The sequence below is a fragment of the Agelaius tricolor genome, unplaced genomic scaffold (assembly GCF_023055355.1).
Source record: "Agelaius tricolor isolate 1412-34295 unplaced genomic scaffold, bAgeTri1.0.p SCAF_2, whole genome shotgun sequence".
NCBI classification, from domain to species: domain Eukaryota; kingdom Metazoa; phylum Chordata; class Aves; order Passeriformes; family Icteridae; genus Agelaius; species Agelaius tricolor.
Genome location: NW_027269262.1, coordinates 39,366,101 through 39,386,001, shown reverse-complemented (window position 1 = coordinate 39,386,001; position 19,901 = coordinate 39,366,101). Strand labels below are relative to the sequence as shown.

The 19,901-nt window shown below is 37.6% G+C and overlaps 1 protein-coding gene across 1 annotated transcript in view; it reads left to right on the top strand.

Moving 5' to 3' along the window:
• Positions 1 to 19,901, top strand: part of DOK6 (docking protein 6) — a 250,202-nt gene that overhangs the window by 167,239 nt on the left and 63,062 nt on the right. Inside the window, exon 6 of the mRNA XM_071456531.1 lies at positions 11,052 to 11,190. Coding sequence (XP_071312632.1) covers positions 11,052 to 11,190 — 139 coding nt within the window. The remainder of the gene's footprint in view (positions 1 to 11,051; positions 11,191 to 19,901) is intronic.

Below are 19,901 nucleotides of genomic sequence, written 5' to 3'. Positions count from 1 at the left end.
TTTATATTTGTCAAAGTCAACAGTATTAATGTAGATTAAATGTTGTTTCCCCTGTGTACTGCTCCTAAAGACACAGAAAGAAGCTGAATAGTATTGTTATGGGATATTTGTCTTTGTTGGGGAATAATAGCAGGATTGCAGAAGTCCTGTAGAAATATCTGTACTTGCATATGATCCCAGATTCCAGCACCTGGAACTTGTATCTTTCTTGTTCAAAAGTGAGATGAAAAATAATAGCCAAACCATGGTGAGTGAAAAGGTTTAGTCAGACAAATTTAGCTTATGGTAGTCTTTCAAACTCTTTATCAGACCAGTGTTTTACACTGGTGTGTTGTACAGCCAGCCATAACTGCTCCTTCTGTACTAAAATGAAAATAGTAATATATGAGCGCTTGGTTTATCTTTCACAAAGCTGGTCAGGATAGATGCTAGTGCAGTAGTTAAATAGTATTAATTAATGGTGTTAAATAGTATTTCACCATTACCAACAAAACCTGAGCTCTTCAAATTAACAGAGCTAATTATCTAACAGCATTTTCATGTCTGTTCTATTACATAAACTGTGAAAAATGCAAATGTGTTGTGTATTTAAAAACATGTCAACAATTGGCTTTATTATCTTCTCTTTTTTTTAATAAGTGTGACTTTTTCTTTAAAGAAAATGTTGCAGTGTCAAAAGTCTCCATAAAGTGGGTTGTTTTATATATACATATGCATTAATTACATGCACTGATTTCTTAAATAATATGAACTGAATACTAATTAAAGAAGGTAATTTGCATGTGCAACTTAGAATATTTCTTACTTAGAGGTGATGGAAGCACAAACAGCATAGTTCAGTTGCCCCCATCAAAACATCTAGGTCGTGTTTTATGAAAATAGTCCATAAAGCAGGAAGAGACAAAAAATGTAGATATGGTAAATTATTTGGTTTCTACTTCTTGGACTCCAGAGTAGTGCTTCTGGTAGTTAGGAACAATGTCTTGGTATTGGGTGTATTGGGTTTGTGTGACAAGGCTTTGGTAGCAGGGGACTACAGGGGTAGCTGCCAGAAGCTTCCCCCATGTCTGACAGAGCCAGTGCCAGGCAGCTCCAAGACAGAGCTGATGCTGGCCAAGGCCAAGCCCACCAGGGTCATGGTAGCCCTCTGGGACAATGGATTTATGAAGCAGGGAAAGAAACCCTGACGAACAGCAGCTGCAGCCAGAGAGAAGAGTAAGAATATGAGATACAGCCCTGCAGACACCAAAGGCAGGGGAGAAGGAGGGGCAGGAGGTGCTCCAGGCATGGAGCTGGGATTTACCGGCAGACTGTGGTAAGGTAAGGCGGCTGTGGAAGTCCATGGTGGAGCAGAGATCCACCTGCAGCCCATGGAGGATCCTACAGTGGAGCAGGTAGATGCCAAAAGAGGCTGTGGCCCTGTGGGAAGCCTGGAATAGGCTCTTGACAGGGACCTGTGGGCTCATGGAGAGAGGAGCCCATGCTGGAACAGATTGGCTGGAAGGACATTTGGCCCCATTGGGGACTCACATTGGAGCAGTCTGCTCCTGAAGGACAACGCTCTGGAAGGTATCTATGCCAGAGCAGTTTGTGTAAGGCTGCAGCCTGTGGGACGGACTTCTGTAGCATAAGGTCATGGAGGACTGTCTCCTGTGGGAGAGATCCCATACTGGAGAAGGGAAAGAGTTTGAGAAGTCATCCAACTGAGGAGGAGGGGAGGGGCAGAAACAATGGATGGACAGCAGTCTCCTTTCCCCATCCTCCTGTGCCATTGGAGAGAAGAAGGTAGAGAATCAGGAATAAAATTAAGCCCAGGAAAGAAGAAGGAGTGGGTGGATGATATTCTTAAGATTTGGGTTTACTTCTCATTAGCCTGTTCTGATTTGATTGGCAATAAATTCAAATACTCTCCCTGAGCTGAGTCTGCTTTGTCTTTGACAGTAACTGGTGACTGATCTCTCCCTGTCCTTATCTCAACTCAGACACCTTTCCTCATATTTTCTCTCCTCTGTCCAGCTGAGAAGTGATAGAGCAGCCTTGGTGGACAAGCTTAGTTTCACACCACAGCTTAGTTTCTAGGATCTAGGAAATAGAAAACAGAGCCTCTGCACAGCATGTTTGATATTACATATGGACATATTTCATAATTGCACATCAATCTCCACATTCCACCTCTTATGCCTGACTTTGAGTCCAGTTTGCTGCTTTTTATACTGTAACCAGCATTGAGAATTATTTACTATCTTTAACTCTTCAGCACTAGCTAATTTTATTCTCATATATCAAAGTAATTAATACAAACAAGAACATCTTAATGATAAGAGTACGGATGGCTTGGTAGCAACCAAATAAAAGTGGCCTGAAATAAGCCCCAGATAGAATCTTCCTTCTTATCAAAACTGAAACTCAGGAAAAAAACTAAAGTATATATTTTTCCACTGTGTCCTATGATAGACAGGGGTAAACCCTGTGGAAATGAAATAGAGGTTTATAATGCTAGTGGACAATCATTGATGTAGTCCAGACAAAGTCACAGCCCACTTTCTGCACTTCCATTAAGCAAAAAGTGGAAATATCTGGCATGCAGAAATAGGTTGGTAACCCTCATATGCCCTGGTGGTCTAAATGTGCTATCACATGGGGCATCAGAGACAGTGGCTGAAGAGGCAGCACAGTCAATGAAAGAAAAAGTATCCCAAGAGGCGTAATTACCACCAGTACTGTAGAGAAATGTGTCCTATGTGTCCTTAAAACAAAGAAAAACGTTTCCATGAGAAAATTTTTGCTTCTGGTATATTATACAACTTAAATGGTTTCTGGTTTAGGCAGAAAAATAAATAATCTTATAATGAAAAAATACTATTCACTCACAAAATGAGTCCCCCTATAAGTCTCCCTATAGCAGGGAAAATTTTTAGGGCATCACATGTCTGCTCAGAAAGACTAGCAGTGTATTCATCAGACTAGCACATAAGATTTTGCTGCATATAAGGTCTTTAAAAGATTTCCAACTCAGAATGCATTAAGATCCTCTAGGTAATATTAGAGAAGGACTGCTGGATTCCTCTGAGTGGTGGTGTTCCACCTACCTGGCAGCAAATCATCATCAATCATTTCCACTCCATCTGTGAATGTTTTCCTTCTCAGAATTTCAAAATGTTTCTATAAATGGCCTTAGTAGGAAAGCTACACGGATAGTGTGGAGATCCCTTAGAGCATTTCGTTGAAAACACTGTGGATGACTCAAGAAGCACGAGATCTGACCTTGTACAAATCTTTGGGGCTAAGCTCCATGATCAAGTTACTGAGCCATATCAAAGGTCTGATAATATTCGAGCTTCCCTGTATTAATTCAGGCCAAATTCGAGGATATTCAAGCATATTCAAGAGCAGTGTAAAGTTTCCCACCTCAGCTTAAGTGCAAAAACATGACAATAAGTGTCATGGAGGAATGCCTATGGCTGGCAATTAGTAGATAGCATGCATAATTGCTTTTTCTTCCTGTATATTCTTGCTGGTAAATAACCATGATTAAGGGGGGCAGACAGACACCTCATATATCAAAACATTTTCATTATTTGCTTCTCAGATCATAAAATTTCTAGGTTATCCTTTTGACACTCCAGATAAAACTCTAAAATGCTGACAGCAAGGCATGGCAGTTTAACTCTTTATTCCCATAGGGAATGTGTAACAGAGCACACTCAGATTCTCTGTTTACTCTTTCTGGATGTTGCACTTTGCATCATTTCTGTGCTTCACCTTGACGATCTTCATTTCCCAAACACAGATTTTTCACAGGACTATTTCCCTGTTTTCACCGACCTTGTCTCAGCTTTGAGTCTTTCTGACCATGTCTGCTGCCAAAGCTGCATACCTGGATCATTTACACTTTGTGCACATTTTCTATTAATTGTCTTCTCTCTGCTCCACCCATAGAACTTTCCATACATATTCTGTTTATGAAGATACCTTTGTTTCCTATGGATTCCCCTGCAAAGTGTCCCTTTTTTGCCTGTTCCATAGCAAGTTAGGAATTTTTATAAGGATTTCCTTTTTTCTGCCTTTGTTTTTCTATCCGTTCAACATAGAAGTTGACTTAAAATTTCATAAAAGCATGCATAGTTTATTTTTCAGTCATCTTGATAAGCATTCCTAGGCATAAAGGGAGCTTTTTATCTAAATATGCTCTTGCCACAAAGAGTTTATTTGCTTTCCTTGCTTTTTTTGTCTTATTTTGTTTTCTCAGAAAAGCCCAACTTTGGCAGGAAGCAAGCTAGCATGTGTTGAAGGCTGGAATGAGCAAAGAATTTGGACCCTCAGGGAAGCTTAGCATTCATTTTATAGTGAGGTTTGCTGCTTAGCTGGCCTGTCTTTAGTGTATGCTTTGTGTATCGTCCTTGCACACAAAGAAGAAACAGGATTTCTGTCAAAATGGCTTAGCTCAAGTTAAGATAACAACAAACAAGGAAAGAACAAAAGTTAGATATCCACAAGAGAGATAGTGTTTGTGTGTCTCCACTGATAATCTAATTAAATTGGAGGCAAAATTGCTAGTTTCCACCACTTTTTAAAAAATCAAAGCTGTAGCAACATAAAAAATAAGTATCTCAGTTCAGAGTTAGATAGTGCATACCAATTAGTTCCTTTTCATGACTGACAGCCACAGCTTCAAGGCTTTAAAGAAAGGCTGACTTTTATTTATTGCTCATCTTAGAAGTAACAGGCCTGGTCCCATATGACCAGGCTTCTTTGGCATACAGGAAATGAGCATTACCTAGCTAAGCACTTGTGAGGTGGATCAAGGCAGAGCTCAGAGGTCATGATCAGTGGAGTAGAGCCCAGCTGGAGGCCTGCAGTCAGTGGCATTGCCCAGGGATCAATACTGGGACTGGCCTAATTCAGCTTGTTTATCAATGACCTGGACGAATGGAAAGAATGTACCCTCAGGATGTACCCTTTGATGATGATGATACAAAACTGGGGGAGTGGCTGATACGGCTGGAGGCTCTGCTGCCATTAAGTGGGACCTTGATAGGCTGGAGAACTGAATGGAGAGAAACCAAATGAGGTTCCACAGGGGCAAGTGCAGGGTCCTGCACCTGGGGAGGAATAACCCCAAGTACCAGCGCAGGTTGGGGCTGACCTGCTGGAGAGCAGCTCTGCAGAGAAGGACCTGGGAGTCCTGCTGGGTGACAAGCTGGCCATGAGCCAAGCAGTGCCCTTGTGGCCAGGAGGGCCAGTGGGATCCTGGGGTGCTTTGGGAAGAGCGTGGCCAGCAGGCTGAGGGAGTTGATCCTCCCCCCTGCTCTGCCCTAGCCAGGCCACATCTGGAGTGCTGTGACCAGTTCTGGGCTGCTCAGTACAGGAAAGACAAGGAGCTACTGGAGAGGGTCCATCAGGGGCCACAGAGATGATTTGGGGTCCGGAGCATTTCTCTTATGAGGGGAGACTGTGGGAGCTGGGCCTGCTTAGTCTGGAGAAGAGAAGAATGAGAGGCATTCACATCAATACATATAAACATCTCTAAGGCAGGTGCCAAGAGGGTGGTGCTGATAGTGGAGCCCTGGAAAGTGTTAAAGATAGATTTTGAAAACGTTAGGCTTTGTGTTTTCTCAGATCACCGCACCTGCGTAAGCAGTATGATAAATGATATAATTGTTAGATGTGATGATTGTTTAGTAATTAAATGTAATTATTATATAATCATAAGAAGAATCATGAGAAGCTATGTGGGAAATTTAGGGGGGCTATGCTTAGCTGAAATCTATGTATACAATAGAACAATATAAGTTTAATAATTAACATGAAAGGTATATAACGATAGAATATAAAAACACGATCATCTCGAATGTATAGTCGGAGTCAGATTTGGGTGGAAAACACCCCTGATTCCCAGAGCTCTTAATAAAAGCACCTGCATATAATCACTTACATGATTATGTGTTTCTGAACACTAACAATGCCAGACTCTTTTCAGTGGTGCCCAGTGACAGGACAAGGAGCAAATAGCCATAAACTGAAACACAAGAAGTTCCACCTCAGCATGCAGAAGAACTTTTCGTTGAGGGTGGCAGAGAACTGGAACAGGCTGCCCAAGGAGGTCATGAAGTCTCTCTCTCTGGAGACTTCTAAAACTCACTGGGACAAGTTCCTGTGTTATGTGCTCTTGGTGACCCTACCTTGGAAAGGTGAATTGGTCCAGATGATTTCCAGAGGTCTCTTCCAATTCTAAGAATTCTGTGGTTCTGTGATTTTATTAATTTAATTTTTGGGCCTTGAAGTGTCTGAGTAAACAGCTCCATTCTTTTAATGAAACCATATTTCAAACTCTAGCTGTGGAGTATGCAACAACAATTACATCCAGTTTGGTACTTGCTACTGGACAATACGTAGTCATGATCTGTTCTCATTTAAGAATTTAAGTCTATTTCTATTTCAAGAACTGGAAATGCTAAAGTAAGGTATTTATTACCTATAAGTTATTAATATTTATAGTTATTAGTAGCAATTAATCATTAAGAGTAGACTTTTTTATGATGTATTTTCAGTTTCTATTTGAGGATGATTACCTCTTTTTAGTTATTTGTATGTAATTTGATACAAGTTTGAGTCTATAAATCAGCCATTATTTCTTTAATCCCAAATTATTTGTCGATAAAAAGAAATAAATAAAATTCATTAAAAATTAAATGTAGATATATGAACAGCTAAATTTTTTTTCTACTTATAATTGTAAGTTATCTTTTATTTTAAAACAAGACAATAATTTTTCTGGGCATTTTAGTTTTCATTCAACCTTCATTTTTGTGAAAATAGATTTTACCCCTAATGGAAATAGTGAAGCTGATATGTCAAATTCTTGTCTTCTCATGCAGTTGCTGAATACTGCACTGTTAAACTTTTAAGATATTTCACCAGTGACATGACAGCATGAACTTTTATCTGGGAAAAAGTACTTTTTATAAATGATGGTCAAGTCAATGAAGTTTCCTTTTTGAAGGGAATTCTACATGGTTTAATATACAGTATTGACTCTTATCTAAAAGGCAGAAATTGCATACTGAGCAAAGGCAGTGGGAAACCATTGTATGAATTTGGGACATGTTGAAAAATGTCTGGAAATAGTGGTGGGAAAATCTCTATGACTTGAACAGAAATTCTACCTTCAATGAAAGCAAGAACTTTCACTGCTGATCTCTGAATCCAGCTTGTCCTAGGCCAAAAGCTGAGCTCCCACATTCCTCTGTATTTTCTCTCCTGGTTCTTGAGCCAGATCTGCCGATGGTGATAGTTGTGGAAAGCTGCTGCAGTTTTTAAAGAATTTTAAAAATTGCAATTATTTGCAGAACTGTTTATCTAGTGGTGTCACTGTCTGTCCAGTTATATCATTCTGTAATAATTTATGAAAAAAAATGCACTTTCCTGTTTCAGTAAAAGCACTTCATGCATTTTAATGCATTGAATCCTTAAATATCTTAAAGCATAGGTTAATGACATCTCTGTTTCAAAGTTGAAAAACACAGAAATAGATCGGCATTTTTCAAGCACCCGCAGACTGCAAGTATCTCATAAAAAAATTGAAGCATACAAAATCAGTGACATTTTTCTGGCAGTGAAGGTCATACCAAGTTGGTAGGACTGCACTGCTTAACTGCGACAGTACCAGGAAAAAGGAGGCCCAGACCTTTGTCCTGCCTTTTCTCAAAGGTGATTTTAGGGCATGTAAAAGTTATGAAAATGTTATTAAATTGGTTATTAATTGATCAACCATGTATGCTTTGAACATAGAGAAATTAACAAGACATTAGCTAGGCTAAACCTCCTAAACTGGAGCTTTATAGGGATAGTTATCTGACAACTAGAAGGGCCATAGACATAATAGCTTTTTGTCCTACTGACTTTGTTTGGACTATAAATAGAACAAGACAAGTCTTGTTTCAGCTCATGTGTTTATCTGTTTCTGTTGTCCAGATATGTAAAGGTTTTGCTTTTATGGCAAAACCCTTAAGCATCAGAGAGCCCCCTTTCCCTGTCCCCATCTTCATCATTCTTAGGAGTGCTTCTATGTTAGTCTATGTTTCTTTGTTCAGGAAAGACTGAACCTAACCCTAATGAGGCTACTCATCTTGGTTTATAACTAGAATAGAATAGAGCCGAAAAATAGATGGGACTAGACTAGACTTAGAAGGTCTAAACTCAGATTTTCACTTTACTTCAGAGTAATGGAACAATGCTCTGAGGAGATGAACAGGACAACCTTACTATGGCAAAGGGATTCATCTCCTTGGGAGACAGATTATTCATAAGAAGTTTAAATGGAAGAAAGAATGTTTTACGCTAACAATTTTTGCTGCTTTCACTTGGTTCAGATGCGCCAAGTAACAACTACTTAATTCTTCGGGGCATTAAGTCGTATTAAACTTCAAGTCAAGCTAGGGGAATTCAGCACTTTAAAAAATGATGCCCACAATTCTCCTTCACCTCCAATTTTGAGCAGCTGTGTGCAGACCATCCATCACTAGCCAGGGAAGCCCTCATGGGGCGGCTGCTGGCCATGGCTTTCCAGCCCTGGTGTGACATGTCCACCACAGCTGAGGCTGGGAGGCAGGGCAGTGTGCTGTGCAGGGGGTGAGGTGGCAGTGCCACAGCCTGCACTGGTGCCCCCAGCCAGGCACAGACCCTGCTCTGGCAGGCAGTGGGGGTGGTTGGGGTTTGTGTGGTGGAAACAGCCAGCTAAGTCCATCAATGTTAATCATGCCCCATTGCCTATTTTTTCCCCCTTTTCCTTGTTTTTATCTCTGTAAAAGATTTTTCATCCTCTGAAACCAACAAAAAGATCATATTTTCCTTCAGTTTCTGAAACCCCATCCTTTTTTCCAGACTTTCCATTTCACGCTGTTTGAATTTTATTAAGATCTCTTTACACAAAAGCAGAGTACTGGCTATATGATGCCCTGAGGGATCTGAAAGGCTGTTGCCATAATGTCACAAAACTCTGGGGACATTTTATTTCCACCAGAAGCTCTTTGGACGACTCTGTCTAAGGATATAATATGTCTTAAATGTTTACAGCAGGGATCTTGATCTCCATTGGAATTTAATACAAAAAGCTCTATTTTAAATCTCTTAATTAGCACATCACATTAACACTGATTAAATAATACCTATCTATAAAATGGATTTTATTTTATTTCTATTTTTCAATGAAGTAAACTGGTATTATTCCAAAATTATGGATAATATTGTTAATCATGTATTTTTAAGACTATGAATTTGTTTTCAATACCTCAGCTGATCATTACAAAGTATTTTCACCAGGTATTTTTCAGAAACACCTCTGTTTACTGTTTCTGCCTCCAATACTTTTTGCTCTTCCCAAACACAGACATGCATAAATTCTTTGTGCAAGGCTCACAGTAGCATGTCTCCTCCAGTGAACAGGAAAAGATTTTGTGTTAATAAGGTTTTTTTTTCACTGGTCAACCTTGAAATCAGAGGCAACGGCTGAACTCTCAGTAGTCCCTAATATAGCATAACAGCCCTATTCAGGTAACTTTTTAAATGAAATTGTTTAGGAAGCCATATCCTAATTTGACAAAAACATAAGACTCACGAAAAAAAGTATTGTCTTTTCAAAAAGCTGCAGTATAATTGTGTGTGTGCATATAATATTGTAGGAGGTATTTTTAAATTGTTATTTAATTAAAGTAATATAGATCTGGATGTTTATTTGATGGGAATTTCTTTTTGTAAAATTTAATGCATAAATAATCATACACAATATGGGATGCAAATTCTAAAAATAATATTTAAAAACCCATTTGAATGTTGAACTATTTGGGACACGTTTTTCTATTTTTTTTTTTAATTCTGTGAGTTTTGGGCTTTATGGGACCATGCTGAAGGAGCTGGGTTATTAAAAAATTTGGTTTCTTTAAAAATAATGTAAACTTCCAAAACAATAAAGGAATCTGATGTTTTAAGGCAAATCAAAATCTCTCTATTATTGATGCATGTTATGCATCAGTGACTCAAATCAACACTTTTCTGTCACAGATAACTGAAAATCTCTTCAGGAGGTATCAGACCAAATAAAAAGGATTTTTGAAATTCCATTTCCGAAACTGCAAGTAGTCTATAAAAAAATATGTAAATCAGATACTGATAATATAATGGAACTACTAATATAAATACATTGCATTGCACCACTGGTTAACAGCATGTACATCCTCCAAATAATGGTCACACAGCAATCTAACATTATTTCTTACTCCTATTTCCTATATTTCCCAGACCTTTTTGTCATTGTATTTACTGTGTACCACTCTTCTTTCTCTGAATAATGCTGCACTGATATCACAGATAAGGATAACAGCAGTTGCTCCCTCAAAAGAAGAAAGTAAATTTTATTTCTGGAGGGTTTTTTTTTCATTATTTAATCTTCTTTCACAACTGTTCTTATTCTCAAATGGACTGAATGGCTTTTGTTATTACCAGGATAACTTTGGATGCTGCCTCACATAAATATACTGACAGAGGTGGTAATAATTTAACCCTTTTAATGCTGTCTTTCAATGCATCATCTTTGTAGTGATTAACCATAATGGCATTTTTAGTTTGTCAGTGTTCTCTTAAAATGTCAGCTTTTCAAAGTCACAATGTACTAAGTATTTCTGGCTTCAACTGGTTAAAATAATTAAATTTAGCTCACACTTACTGGTGCAGACATTTGGAAAAAATGACAGAAATAACTGACTCTATTACCTCAAGTTTTTATTCCATGCTAAAGGTTCTTTTTCACTATCCAGATGATGATTAAAACTGAATTTAAAAAATATGTTAATGAAGTTCTGCCCATCTCTTGGAATATGTTTTTTTTTCCAGTGCTAAAAATAACTGCAGATGTTTAGTGTTTGGAATTTCAGAGCTTAACTACATCTCTAAAGTTGGCATTTGCTACTGTAAGGTATTCACTTTTTGTAATAGTTAGATAAAAATTACACAATACTCATTTTTTTTCTTTCCATTCTGCTTAAATCTCCCTGCAGGATGTGCGACACAGGAGAAGGGCTGTTCACCTTTCAAACACGAGAAGGAGAAATGATATATCAGAAGGTCCATTCTGCAACACTGGCAATAGCTGAGCAGCATGAAAGATTAATGATGGAAATGGAGCAGAAGGCAAGGGTAAGGTCCTTCTACCAAAAGTCTTTAAACTTATAAAAATTGGTAATAAACCAAAGTCAGTGGATTCACCTGTAATGATAGTGTCAGCTGTGTGGCTAAGACAAAACAGACTTTCAGATTTATGCACTTTCATGGTTAGGGATCCTTGGTGTGTTCTGTACAATGATCTTTTGTAGGTGTTTTTTTTGGATCAGGGGATACCATTAGACAAGAGATCCATGGTCACCCTCTTTGAAATTGGGGCTCTGTTACTCGAGGATTAAACCTTTAGCCGTTGTGCTCACTACTGATGAATGAGTTTTAATTGCTCCTCATGGCCTCACAAGTGGAAAAAAACCCAGTATAAACACTTCTAGGTGACAGCAGACATGTTTTGTTTTTTCTTAACCCCTGAAAGAAATTATTTTATAATTTCTACATTATAAGTAGCAACACAGTTGAGTTCAAATGGAGCTATTTTATTATTTTGTGTTCAAAATTTCCAGTTTGCACAAGTTGTGTTTAACTGACTACTGTGGAAAAATTTAGAAATCTTTTAAGACAGCAAGAGAAAAGCTTTCCCTGTTTGCTTAGAAGTAGAAATAGTCTTTAATGGTTGCTCTGGAAAATTGACTTTCAGGCCAGGGAGCCTAGTCTGCATGCTTTTCTTCTGAGATGACCGTGAGTCTCTGCATACCTTCTTCTGTAGACAGACAGGTTCAGGTTAATTGTGGCATTTCCTTCTTTTCTCATCCATACTGTACGTGCCTCCAGTCATGCAAACATGACTTATATGGATCTATCCCCCACACTCCACCAGTGTCAAAATACCTTTCTCACTCTGCTGAGACAAAGGCTCTTGCAAGGACTAAACTAAGACCCTCAATGTTCATCAATTTCTTAATTACTCCTCAGAGAAGTCGGAGAACCAATCAGAGAATGTTAAGGGATGGAAGTAGATCTTAAAGATCATCTAGTCCCAACTTCCCCCATGGGCAGAGACACATTTTTCCTTATTCACTTAAAAATAAATTAGAAAAAGACTTAGATTTCCATGTCAAAAGTCTTCTGTGTTGAATGTTCCTCTCAGATTTTCCATGTCTGTTAGAAGAACCTGAACTGGAAAGCCATAAAAAAGGCCTGGTTTTGGTGCTTTATGAAAAAAGAAGATGGATTTTTCCATAAAATTAGACAAAGTAGGAGCCTGTGCATAATAGCTGAGGTGCACAAACTTTGGACATGAAATGCAGGAAGAGAAGAGTTTACAATCAAGGCTCGATTGCTGGGAAGTCCAACACAAGGTAGAATAAATGGAAGACTATTTGAAGAAGTAGATCTGCTGGCAAAAAACCACTCCATTCTGCTGGGCAGAAAATTATTGAATAAGGGGGGAAAAGCAGGAAAAACACATCATTATTTATAATGTGTTTGCTCTTAAAGTGTCTACACCAGTAACGGAAATTAGAACATTTTCATCCTGCCGTAATAAATGCTTAGACCAGGATCATACAAGATTTTCCTTTTACAGAACCATCACTTTCAGCTCTTCCACCCATCAATTAGCAGCTCTGCTGCTTTACAAAGCCATTTCCATTCTGCCATCAGATGACTTCCTTGAAACCATATTTATGAAGGCTGTGGCCATATGGTACGCAATATCCAGCTCCGAGTGAGAGCAGGCTGAGAAGCAGAAATGACTCATCAGCCACACCGTGTGTGATGCACTTGTCTCCTGGACAAGGCTGCGCTGTGATCTGCACACGGAGATCAGGAGAGGCTCACACTGGCTGCTGCGTAAAAGAGGCTGAAAAACCTGTTGATTTTATGCTTCAGCTAATAAACTAATGTTGGTTTGGAATTGGAAACTCTGCTGCTTCTGACTGGTAGGGGGCTGAACATTTAAGGGATCATCTGTGTCATCTGCGACATTTGAGTTTTATTCATATTAGAAACAAAATCTAAAATATCAAATAGACTAAGTGCATGTTACATTCCATTTATCAAGTGTTATTATATCTAATTCAAACAATTTCACCAAACACCTATGTGTATTTTTTCCATAAGATCTGCAATTGAAATACAAGCAAAAGAATATTTTAAATCAGGGATTTAGTGGGTCTTCCCAAAGCTTGACATTTGATCTTTTTTATCTATAGATCTACACTTGGGGAACTTTGCTCTTTCCTGGCCCTTTCTGTAATGAGCAGCTCAAGTTTAAATTCAGCTGTTAAGTTCAACTTAACAGCTCAAGTTTAACACTCATTAAGTGTTGAATTAAATTGCATATAGATGCAGATATATATATATGAGAATTTTTTAAAAGTTAAGAAAGGTGAATGCTATATCCATTATTGTACAAATCAGAAAAAGAAAACATATGCAACAGTAATCATTACTTCATCCTTCCAATCATTAGAAGTAATACTCCTGTGAATATTTATGTTCTGTCTTAAATGTTAATAGGTTTTAAGCAATGAATACACTGAAGTTTCATTTAATTTTTATCAGATTATAATATCTAGTATAAAAAGTAGTATAATCTAGTATAAAAAAATGAATACAGATTACAAAAGAAATTAAAGCGATTTTTTTACCAGAGAAATCTTGATAAACAATATAGATTATGATTACCTTTTGAAGTAAATATACAAAGTACATCACCATGAGAATACAAAAACAGAAAAAAAAATACAAAAAAAAGCCCAGAAACAAATTGTTGTAGAAGAATAAAGGTATTGCCTTTAGGCAAATGCAGGTATTTAGGTACGGCCTGTGCCTGAGCCACAGGACACATTTGCTCTATTTATGGAGGTCCCTCCATCCAAAAATCCTGTTTCAGAATGCTAAACAATAAATTCCTTTTTATGCTAAAAAATCGTTTGCTCAGGCCAAGCAACATGCTGGATAGCTGTTAATAAGAGAGAGACATTAGAAGAAAACTAATTCTTCCCATTACCTTTGAAAGTGCATGGGCTGGAAGCAAAAATGTTCTGTGGCAGCTTGTACAGTACCAAATCTGCCTCTTTGTCACCTCTAGCAGGAGAAGCCAAGCCAGTTTAAGCAGGCAGTCATGTGCACACTTTCATCTTCTGCCCATTTTCCTTTTGAATTATAACACTAGAAGAAAGACCTGAAATATGAGATCAGTAGTCACCGGCATGGGTGTGGATTTGAGCTGGTTATTGGTTTTGCTGAGATCAAAGCAGACTGGATTTTATTCCAAAAATTCAGCAAAGTGGACATTGATCTAATTTAGCTCAGGTGGTTTTCTTGATTGAATTTGAAATGTTGCATTGGCAGAGTGATAGCACTTTGTGCTTGCTTTGTTTGGGACAATAAAAATTTTGGGTCAATGCTAGTACTTAAATTGAAATTATTTTCAGGGAAATTGTTACCTGTATATTCATTTTTTTTCAGTCTTTGTTTTTTCAATGGATCACTGTAATACAGATGATAATTCTGTTTTGTAGGGTTTTTTTGTGGGAGAGAGGGCAATATTGCAGTGGTTTTTAGTGATTTTAGTTCCAAGACAACAAATGAAAAAGAACAATGACGGTCCTTCTGTTTACGTGCTTTTATTTTGTGCTGTTCTGTTACCCACATGCGAGTGTCAGTAACTTCCCTTTTATCACCTAAACAAACCTCCTGGGTTTTCCTCTGTCCCCCCCTTTTTCTGCCCTCTGACCCCTTGTTTGTTTGGTTTATTTTTTTCTCTGTAGCACTTGGAAGTCTGTTTGGATTGTTGGTCTTTAAATTACTGTGCAAAAAAAAAAATAAGTGTTAGCCTCAGGAATGACCACCTATCCCCCCACTGGCTGTAGTCTGATGTTGAACATGAAAGATGCATGACTGGGTGTCTAACAGCCAGCTCCATCACCCCTCCCCTGTCCCCAGACTGGACTGCAAGCTCCTTCCACTTCCTTTCTCTTAACCTAGGTGCTTATCTGACTGAGCCAATTAAAAAAAAAAAAAAAAAACAAAAAAAAAAAAAAAAACCCAAACAAAAAAAACCCCAAACACCTATCTAAAACAGGCAGGCTTCTTCAGGCTTACCGAACTGAATTGGCTTACAGAGGCAGCAGCAAACCATTGGATCTTCTCAGTTGTCCTGTCCTAAGGAGAGAAAGAAAAAGAATAATTCATCCCCTATAAATGCTTCATCTAAAAGAAGGCTGAGTATCCTCCTCTTTGCCATCAGGAGATGATGCTGGGTTTGGTGATTCTTTTTTAAAGAATTGGTATTCAGATGGTTTTTACACAGGAGCATATGAGCAGTTGTTCTCAGCAGCACTTGTCTGTCTAACCTTGACACCAGGATGACAACATGGCATTGGAATTTTAATCTCTGATTTTCCTTTCTAATGCCAGCTTTGATCTTCTGCCATTTAACTTCACTGAAAACACTTCTTATGTAGCTTCTGCCCTCACTGTTGTTGAAGGATAGAAAATGGGAGGTTAAGAGCTGTAGATTTCCTATGTTAGGACTACACGTATGAGGGAGGAATTCTGAGGAAATACTTATACATTTGTAGCTCTACAAATTACTTATTTCAAGAGCTGCCAGTAAAAACTTATTGTGTATTTGCAAAAGAATAAAAATTTACAATATGTAAAACAATAAGCCTAAATAAGATAGCACTAAAGTTGATGTTAGCCAGCTGAACTTAATCAAACATCAGTAAGATGGAAGTGTAAATGCAGGAATAAATTATGATGGCCCAAGTTTCATAACTTATTATCTTTGGAACTTTCCTATAACATCTATTTTACTTTAGACAGCAGAGCTAAAAGCCATTTTAGATTGTGATCTTTTTAACATTTCCCAGAAGATAAACACCCTTATGAAACACTGCCTCGGTATATTTCTATTCTCATTATTTACAAGTCTTGTCTTTAAAATTCAACCTAATATAAGTGCAAGAGTCATCATGATAGATTTCTGTTATTAAAAAAAAAGATAATATCAATGAGTTTATGTATTATTTCTTTAAAATACATTATTAGCAGGGAAATAATGAATCTACCAAAGAAGACAAATATCAGGCAATGAAACTGGGCTTAAGATGTTAGAAGAGAAAGGTAGTTAAGAAATAAGACTGCGAGTAATTTAATTTTTCTTATAAGGAACAGTATGAGGAAGGTATTTCACAAGACTTGTCTGATAAATATAAATTACAGTTTTGTCAGACTATTAATGAAAATGTAAATAGACTTAAAAATATTAATGCAAATTTTCTTAGAAATAGGGAAAAAAAAACTGTGAGGCTAGAAGAAATAACAGCATGAGTTAGTTAATGAACTTTTAATTTTTCTTTGTCCTGTAAGTCTGTACTATCTTTATGTGTTTCAAACCTGGTCACAAGCTAAATGCATACTCATCAAACATTACAGAATCAAATATTAACAGACACATCAAATATTCTAAATTTTAACATGATGGTTTCAATTCTACTTTTGCCACTGCATCTTCAGAGCTTTTACAGTTTATATTGATGTCTTTTTGCAATGGTGTGCCTATCACCTACTATTTCAAGTTGTGAAGTAGGAGAATTTCAAAGAGATACTAGTGGATACTACTGACCCAATGAATATATGAAATATTTAGCTAAATACATTTTATATATCTTTTGGGCTTAACTTCACCATTGTAATTTACTTAGTATAACAAAGCTCTTTTATGTTGTAATTCTGCCTAAGTGTGTTTGAGTTGATTCAATTCTTGAAGGAAAAACAGGAAAAGAAAATTCTACAGTTCATCCAAAGATTATCCCATGCCATGACACATTGGTCTCTTAGTATGTTTTCTTCTCTTTCCAATTTACGTGTGAGCTCAAGTACTGAGATTCTGAATGCATATGATGATTCATGAACTCATGTACTTCATGCAAGTTAAAGCATAGCCTCAGGTCAGCTATTCATGCATACTTAGCTGAATGTGGTTCTGTACTTCCCATCTGAAACTATGTATGGTGTTGCTGTATAATGTGCACCTAGAGATTTTATAACCCTGTAAAACCTGGCTGCTTTATTGCAATACAGAGATGGTGAGTTGCTTACTTGGTTTTCATGGGTGCTGTGAAGTTATATCTGTAATGGGATAGGATAGGATAGGATAGGATAGGATAGGATAGGATAGGATACATCTATTGGAAAGGATCTACAATGGTCACATTGCCTGATCACTTCAAAGCTGACCAAAAGTTAAAGCGCAATTTTGTGGTCATTATCCAAATGCCTGTAAAAGGTTGACCATCTTGAGGTATTGACTCCTTCTCTAGGAAGCCTGTTCCAATGTTTGACCATCCTCCCAGAAAAGAAATGCTCCCTAGTGTCCAGTCTAAGCCTCCCCTGACACAGCGGACACTCCAGTGGTCAGTCTGTCGGCAACTATCTATAAATTTTGCCAAGATTAACAACACCAGGAATTTTGAATTTGTTTTGGTTTTTTTTCCTCATAAGTCAGAATCTGTGTACATTTTGGTTTTAATTTCATAAACCGAATTCCCACAGGTAGTGGTAATTTTCTATAGAATTCTATAGAATTAAGTATATTCTATAGAATTAAGTTCATTAAGTATATAATGATATTTTTCTTTACTCTGATTTCTATGAGCATTTTTTTTAGAATTTTTCCAGACTCTGTTAGGTTTTAGGCTCAGAAAACTGTGTGTGCTCGGATGAAGTAGTCCCAAAACTTACATTGCAGGTCTGTTTTCAACATTCACCACTTCATAAGAAAGAAGGAAATTTTTGGATATTCAGACTTGGTGATAGTTAATGATTCTTTCAACTGGACTGCTTTTACTTTCTGATTTTAAAGAAAATATTATCATTAATGTAGACTTATTTCATGGACATTTTTTCAGGGGCTACTAGTCATATCCAAATAGTGCAGTAGCATTCAAAAACTATGCAGAAGGTGTCATTCACTTTCTAAAAGAAAATACCTCATCCTACTAAGAAATTCAAACTTCCACAGCCACTAGTCTCCCATTTATTTTTTCTTTCCCGAGTGAAGACCTTTTTTACCCCTCTTCCTCTGTGAACTGCAGGGTTTCATTGTGCCCCTATATGACACCTTGCAGTCAGCAAGAGGTGTAAAGATGAGATGTAAAGTCCAGATTCTCTAAGGAACTCTGTAGGTTTTTGGCATTCCTGGATCTTTGCTGTGTGTTTGAATGAAACCACAGAAATAGGGAAAATCTTTACTATGGCAACGAAGGGTTTGTGCAGCTGCTCCTACAAAGTGGTGGGGGTGGGACAAAGCTGTTCCTCATGTCAAAAACACTGCAGACAACATAAAGGTTTGTGGGGTGTGTAGGTAAGTGGCGTGGGTAGGTGTGAGAGCAGAGCTGGGAAATCCTTACATAAGAGTGTGTCAAATATTTTGGTAGCTGGTGATGTAATTTAAATGCCGTTTTGCCATTTGGAAACTAAACTTGCCCTGGAGTTTTGAATGTTTTTGAAATGGTAGTAATCATGAGGGCTTTCATTCAGAGTGTGATGGGAAAAATTAAATTCTTCCTTTGTCCGACACAATTTTGAACTTTCTCTTTTGCATAGCCGTAGGGCTGGATGATCTTGAATGCAAAAAGGTATTTTAAATCTCTCCTGTGGACTAAACCCCAAGTACCTTAGCACATGGATGGGCATCCTTACCAAGAAATTAGTCTCATTCTTTTCTTATTAAAAATTTCTGGAATACTTTTTATGCTGTTATCATGTTCTTTTAACTATTTGTCCATCATGCTACCTAAGATTCAGATTGAAATCTGCCTTCCTGCTAATATAAAGTTTGAGCTCAGCCAAAGTTTGTATGAAAAGCTTTATAAAGGTGTCTTACAAGTGAGATGATACAATTTTTTTTCTGCATGGAGCCTGCTCCATCCTATGAATCCATCCTGAAGCTGCATACATGAAGCCTACAAATGCTGTTTTCCCTGTTCTGCTCACCTCAGTTACATGTTTGCATGCAGCTGGGCTGCACTCTGAGTGTTTCTATTTAGGTCACCGCAGTCTAGTTAGCTTGTTTGAATGCAACAGGGCAAAGGTGTTTTCATAGTGAGATATCCAAAGATGCAAACCCTCCTGAGAATTTAGCGTGTAAGCACTTTAAAAATCCCTGTAGCCACCTATCTACATTTCTGGGTCCTTTTTAAAGAGCTATTTCTTAAAAGTCAGATATCATTTATTTCAACTTTACAAAGTTGCATTTGAATATAAGAGGAATTGAAGGTTAGTGACATGAGCAGATTTGTAATTTTTTTTTCACTTTTCTTGTGCTTTGCAGAATATTGCATGTTTATAGAGATAACAAAGTAGTTGGAAAGACACTGTCAGGGTAAAATTCATATTTGTTTGCAGAATTGCAGGAAATGAAGAGCCAAAGAACTTTTCTCTAAACAAAACTGATGATTTGTTTAGCAGTTTTGCTTGCTAAAAGCTGTGGGGGATATGAGCTATAAATTAGGAATAGCTGCTGTAATTATGTGGTGGTTGTTGCATGTCTGACTAAAGCCCAGCCCTCCCCTTAACTAACCTCAGAGAAGCATTTAATATGGAAGGGAAGTTTTCTTTTGTATTGTGTGCCTTTAAACAAGCTCGCTTGTGTAACTGTGCTGGTAGGTTCATGTCATTGAACTCTCTCAACAGAGAAGCAGGTTAAGTTGAATGAAGTATTACTAAAAAATAATCCTCAAACCACCTCACCAGGGGGCTTAATTTAGTATTAA